The 7,002-nt window shown below is 35.0% G+C and overlaps 1 protein-coding gene across 2 annotated transcripts; it reads left to right on the top strand.

Annotated features, from left to right (window-relative positions):
• Nucleotides 1-1,852: 1,852 nt before the first annotated feature.
• LOC107824616 (putative UPF0481 protein At3g02645) lies at nt 1,853-6,072 on the top strand. 2 transcript variants are annotated; one of them, XM_016651429.2, is made up of 3 exons: nt 1,853-2,368; nt 4,531-4,679; nt 5,297-6,072. In XM_016651429.2, exons 1-3 carry the CDS (start codon nt 1,903-1,905, stop codon nt 5,843-5,845), a joined length of 1,164 nt encoding a protein of 387 aa, XP_016506915.1. In that variant the 5' UTR covers nt 1,853-1,902; the 3' UTR covers nt 5,846-6,072. The 2 variants fall into 2 exon arrangements, with proteins under 2 accessions (XP_016506915.1, XP_016506909.1); XM_016651423.2 differs by having other exon boundaries at nt 4,147-4,679.
• The last annotated feature ends 930 nt before the right edge of the window (nt 6,073-7,002 follow it).

Raw genomic sequence — 7,002 nt, 5'->3', positions numbered from 1 at the left:
TGTCAACCACCCGAAATTATCCCAAGGCCCTCGGGACCACAACCAAATATACCAACATGTCCTATAACATCATACGGACTTAGTCAAATCATCAAAACACCTCGAACAACATCAAAAACACATGAACTACACACGGATTCAAGCCTAATGAACTTCGAAACTTCCAAATTCTACAACCGACGCTGAAACCTATAAAATCGCGTCCAATTGACCTCAAAATTTACACACAAGGCAAAACTGACACCACGAACCTACTCCAACTTCCAGAAATCCAATCCGACCCCGATATAAAAAATTTCACCGTCGGCCAAAATTGGCAAAATTCCAACTTTTGTCAAGTGAAGCCTAATTCTACTACGAACTTTCAAATCACATTCCGGATGCGCTCCTAAGTCCAAAGTCACCTAACGGAGCTAACGGAACCATCAAAATTCAAATCCGAGGTTGTTTACATATAAGTCAATATCCGATCAACTTTTCCAACTTAAGCTTTCAAATAAGAGACTAAGTGTCTCATTTCATTCCAAAACCACTTCGGACCCAAACCAACTAACTCGGTAAGTTATAACACAGATGTAGAACACAAAAGAAGCAGAAAATGAGAAAACGAGGCTACAACCCTCGAAACGACCGATCGGATTGTTGCAGAGAATTATTGCTTTATTATAATAAAAACTGTTTTAATAGGGACCTGACAAAATAACTTGCTTAACATAGAAGTTCACTTAATTGTTTTGGAGCTTTTCTTTCTCTAGAATTTTCTTTTCAGAAGTAATGTTTTCATTATGTTGTTGCAATATGGTGAATCCACGTGCTTGCTTTCACCCATATAGGTAATTAAATAAAATGGTGATGTAGTTATATGTTTACTAAGTGATGTTTCTTTAAAGTTCTAAGTTTTCAATTCTAATAGCCAAGTAGGTACGAATCCATAGACAATATTAACCCCACTTTGAGTATTATATTATTTTTTTAAAAATCGATTTACCATGTGATAAAGCTTTGGGGCATTCTAGACTATACGATTTACCGGTATTTGTTTCTCATAAGATGTGACTTGTTGAATGATTAACGCTTTCCAAATTGCCTAACAGCTTTACTAATTGATACTGTACTAATTCATCATGGTTAAGTAATTTTATTAGGTAAAAATATGTATTAGTTTTCTATAATTAAGTGCGATGAGTCTATATTACAGACACATGCATATCATGTAATTATTGATTTGATGTAAACATCTTGTGCAAACAAATTTTAACCGTCGGTAGTAGATCTAGCACCATGCATTCGGTTAGATATCAAGAAAAATCGATTCTGACTTTAAAAGGGACATTTCACATCAGTAATGCACATAGTAAATATTATCTCTTATACCTAAATTACGTTAGGACAGTCCGGCATACAAAGCGTCCTGCATTTATGTAGGGTCCGGAAAGGACCACAATCCAAAGGATGTGATATAGACAGCCTACCTTAATATAACTATTAGTTACTTACACGGCTCGAATCCGTGACCTATATATTAGGAGATACCTTTGCTGTTTCTCCAAGACTCCTCTTCCAAATCTAAATTACTTGCTCAGTTGGTAAAAACACTTTCACCTACGACCGTTAGGTCCTGGGTTCGAGTCACCGTAAAGAGGAAGTGTTGAAACATTATAAATCCTCCAAATTTGGGAGGGGTTTAAAAAAAATTACATTAATTAGTATAATGTGAACCCATCCATATGTTGTTGACTATAATTTACACGTGATTTTAACTTGTTCAATATTATTAAAATCCAAATATCTGATCCATCATCACTATATAAACCATGCTTCTTAGCTCCCACTTCACTTCACTACTCAATAGCCTAACCCATACTCCAAAAAGTCTAAAACCAATTTCAAAAATAACCAAAAATGACTACAGAATCTTTCATTAATAATCCTGAAACTGAGAAACGTTGGCTAATTCAGTGCACCAAATCCTTCAAATTAGACAAAGAAACAGCCATTGATTTCTCTCCATATATTTGTCAAGTTCCCAAAACCATTAAAGAAAGTAAAATCCAATCTTATATCCCTCAAAAAATAGGCCTTGGACCATACCATTGTTTTCGTCCAGAGTTTTTTGTCACTGAAAGACACAAACTAACTATAGCCAAAAATTGCATGGATTTTTCCAAAGTCCAACATTTGATAACTGAGACATTAATATTTTTTGAGCCAATAATTAGAGCACAGTATGATAAGTTCTTGGATATTGATACTCATGCACTATGTTGGATATTGACCATTGATTCTCTCTACTTGCTTCACTTCTTAAATAGTTATATACCATATCAAGAAATAGATTCTGAAGGTCGAAGCTTGGCACAAGAAAAAGGTATGTCGTTTCTTCGATCTGTCGCTCAACTTTTACTTTACTGCACTAAAATTACTAAATAACTTTTTTTTCCTGCAGCGAGAAATTTACCGAAATTTAGTAAGGATCACATATCATAAAAGTCACTAAACTATATTTTTGTAACTTGAGTCGTTCACTTTGCCTAAATACCATAGAAAATGTCTCTCACTACTAGAAAATCGCATTTTTTGACCACTAAAATTGCCTCAAAATAATCGTAGATTTAGATTTTATGATGACTTTCCGACCAAAAAAGAGTAGTCTGACGGAAAAGGGTTTCCGACTACTGTGATCGGAAAGGCGAAATACATAAGTACCCACCAGACCTATGGCTCAAATCCCTCTCACACATTTTTTGTGGACGATAATAATATTACACACGCAACCTCTCTAAAGTGTATCTAGTACACACCATTTTTGGCTTGCGTATTTACACACAAAAAAAGCGCGTGAAATTTGATTTTTTGCTATCAGATTATTTATTAAAGTGCCACGTGTTAAAATTTTATTTAATTTTTTTAATTTTTTTAATTGGGTCACAACCCCTTCGTCCCCAACCCTGCTTATTGTTTTGTTCCAACAATAAACTCACATTCAAACGGTCTAGTAGATCCAAGTAGGAATAAAAGAGTATCAATCTTTGGATTTAACATCTCCACCCGTGTTTTTCTCCAACGCCATGGATTTATCAGCGAAACCCTCTTCATTTTCGTGTTTTTCTGGTCAGCAATGGAGTTTTGCTCGAAAATCCAACCGGTGAAATAGTTTAGATTCTTCTTCAAGCTGAAAAAGAAAGAAAATAATAAAAAATGGGTGTTTCATTTATATGAATCTGACAGTGGCAGAACAAAGAAAATAATAAAAATGGGTGTTTCATTTATATGAATCTGACAGTGGCAGAACAAGGGAGTCTATGGATTTTTTCTTATGGGTTCTCTCTGCCATGGCTGCTAAGGTTTTAGAGGAGGATTCGTTGCATACTTTTGCTATAACTTAACTGATGCAAAATTGATAACCTATTCCAGATATCACCTAAAATAAAATAAAAGAAAATCAGTATTTTCTTAAAGAATGGGAGAAGCAGAGTATTTTACGAGGGGATTTTCCAGTTAATCGGAGAGAAAAGTATGGTGGATATGCGGAGGGGACAATGGGGTGGAAAAGAGAAGAGACATGTGGTGAGGGTGGGGTGGGGGTGTGGGAATTTGTTTATGATTTATTTTTTTTGTTTACTTGAATATTATCAATTGGGATATAAATATATTTTTTCCCCTTGAGTTATGACACGTGTCGCAATTTAATTAGCGCGTGTGATCTGAGAAGAAGTGGTCAAACGTAAAAGTGGTGTGTCTTAGGCACTCTTTGAAAAGGTTGAGTGTGTAATATAATTTTTATCCGCAAAAAATGTGTAACGGGGATTTGAAGACAAGCTCAGATGGTAATCTATGTATTTCGCCGGTCGAAAAGTTTGTCAACTAGTGACTTTCTATGATACCCATCAAATTTTACTTCATTGCACTAAAATTACTAAATAAATTTTTATGTAACAAAAAAATTACCTAACTTTACCCAAGTATTATGTAACATTAAAGTCATTCAACTTTGCTTAAATATCATAGGAAATGTCTATTTTGTTTCTTCCTAGTGACTTTATGTGATACTTGACAAAATTGAGCCGACTTTTTTATTTTCTCAGATATTTACTATTGATTCTCTTTACTTGCTTCCTTTTTTGACACATTAATTCCCAAATCAAGAAATAGATTCTGAACGTCGAAGCTTGGCTCAAGACATCATAATGCTTGAGAATCAAATCCCATGTGTAGTTCTCATTGAAATCCAAATGGCTCTCAATCAACCTTACTCAAAGCTATTTAAAGATTTGTTCTTCAATTTCTGCAAAGCACACTCTCCTCTCCAACTTTCGGAGAAAAGGAAGTTTCGCAGTTTCAAGTTTTGCAAGGCTCTCTCTCCTCATTTGCTGGCTTATATGCATCAATTGATCGTCAATAATCGCGCGATTATTGAAGAGGAGGGAGAAGAATATGATGATTCAAAATGTTATTTTGATGGGTATAATAGGTCTTTTGAAGATCATATTGTTGTGAAAGTAGTGAAAAATATTGCTGGTATTATTCCAGGAGGTGACATTGTTGAGAAACCAATGAGTTTGATGTCCCAATTGCCATGGGACCATATCACTGGACTAATAACAAAGGAAGATGAAAACAAACCGCAAATTGAAGAGATTGAAATACCATCAGTCACAGAACTTGAAGAAATAGCCAAGGTAATGTTCATGAAATGTATGACTATCTTATAGATCTAAAAGTTTAAACTCATACTCCTACTTCTTTTTTTCAATATATGCGTGATGTAATATGTAGGCATGGGAATTAAATTAAAAAAAAGGACTAATAGAACTTGTGTTTTAAATATGCCATGAGATTTTTATGACTATAAAAATATACCATTTAATTAAGGTTAAAACAAAAAGTTTAATGTAAAATTGTCTCAAATACATAAAAGTGTCATTTCATTTCCTAACGGATTAATAACAAGTCCCACATTAAATGAAACAGAGGTAGAAATCAAAGATATCATACTTTTAGTTACTTAATTCCACATGTGGGACTAATTCTTTTTCATTAGCCGTAGAATTTTTTTCCCTATTTTTTGGGTGGTGGTGATTTTGAACCCAGGATCTCTTAACTGATTTGATACTATATATGTTGACTACTATGCGACCATCTCAGTTAGAAGTTAAAATTGAACCCACGACCTCTTACCAGATTTGATATATTACTATGTTTACTAATTTGCGATCATCTCAGCTAAAAATTTAAATTGTCAGACATAGCACCATTTTTACTTAGAGTACCTAATAATTATATTATGTCTGAACAGGTAAAATTCAAGCTCACGGAAGGAGGCATAAGGGATATAAAATTTGTAGAAGAAGGAAGCGAACACACATTTTATCTTCCTCAAATCACACTTAATTCCGATACAGAAGTAATATTAAGAAACTTAGTAGCATACGAAGCAGCTACTGCTAGTCCAGAATCATCCCTCGAGCTAGCTGAATATGTTGACTTCATGTGTGGAATTGTGGATACCACAAAAGATGTTAATATTCTCAAAAAAGCTAATATTATTAAAGATGGAAGTTCTCTAAATGATGAGGAAATTGCTGAATTATTCAATGGGATAACTAAAACAAGTGGGAAATTCAACAAGAAGAAGTCGGATTTAGAGAAGGCTATTGAAACAGTGAATGAGAAATTTGATAATACATTAAGGGTGAAGACTTATAGGTTTATCAAGAAGTATATTTATACTTCTTGGAAGTTTTTAACGTTGTTTTCTACTGTACTGCTTATTTTACTGATTTGTTTGCAAGTGTTTTGCCAAGTTTATGGCTGCAGCAACCGGTGGTTTCGTACTTCTTCTTGATCATTTCACTTTCGTTTTTTTTTGTGTGTGTGTGTGTTTTGGTTTGTTGTTTCGACTGATCAGAAGGAGATGATGCTTGTAATTTTCTGTTTCCTGTCTTTGGCTTGTATAATTAGAGGCGGAGCTAGGATTTGAAGTTTATGGGTTCTGAATTTTCCACGGAACTCATAACTCGTCTTAGTTATTGGGTTCGCAATTAAATATTTATACATAATTAATGAATTTCCTAGTACAAATACATTGTTTAAGCAAAAGTGACTGGATTCGACCAAACCCGCAAAACATAACTAGTGCATTACAAGGTTTAGAACTAAACGTAGAGTTACAGTTCATATTACATCATTAGCTAGCAGCGGTAAAGCAAAAGTAGGTGGATCATCAAAAAGGATAACATTAGTAGTTCGGAAATTTTTGGTTGTCTTCACATGCTTGGCTAGTGCATCGGCCACAATATTGCCTTCCCTAAATGTGTGTTGTAGCTGAATCACCTGGAGATCCTGGAGCATCGACATGCATTCAAAAATGATATGTGAGTGTTTTAGTGGGGTGGTATTGAGGATGTGATTGAGTACCTGAGAGTCCGTTTCCACTTGTAAGGGTCGTAAATTACGATGATGTGCTAGTTGTAGCCCATGGTATAGGGCAAGCAGTTCAGCTTGAAGAATATCTGTGTCGCTCAGTGGTTTAGTGAAACCATACACCCAAGCACCAAAGGCATTATGAAAAACTCCAGCAGCGCCCGCCATGTGGTTATGTTTATCAAAAGCCCCATCAATATTTAACTTATAGAAGCCTTGGGGCGGGGGCTGCCGTTTTATTGGAGTACCAGTAGTTATCTTTTGTTTTGGATTCAATGAAGTAGTGAGGTAATAATATTGGGCTGCCTGGTTGTATACATTAAGGGGATTAACACTAGCAGATGCGCTATTGAAGATATTATTATTACGATTGGTCTAAATATGCCAAAAAATAATGGGAACTAGAATATAAGAAGGAATTAGTATTAGTGGTGGTGGGCAGGCAGATTTGTTTGATTCAATTGAGAGTGATTTGTGGTGGCAGTGGGAGGTTTAGATAATTCCATATGTCGGTTACCGTGGTGCAGTTGAAAAATATATGAAGAATATCTTCAGGCGCTTGTCGGCATACTGGACAGG

Source organism: Nicotiana tabacum, chromosome 9, assembly GCF_000715075.1.
Source record: "Nicotiana tabacum cultivar K326 chromosome 9, ASM71507v2, whole genome shotgun sequence".
NCBI lineage: Eukaryota > Viridiplantae > Streptophyta > Magnoliopsida > Solanales > Solanaceae > Nicotiana > Nicotiana tabacum.
Note: the sequence above shows the minus strand (reverse complement) of the source record. Positions and strands in the feature narration are given on the sequence as shown.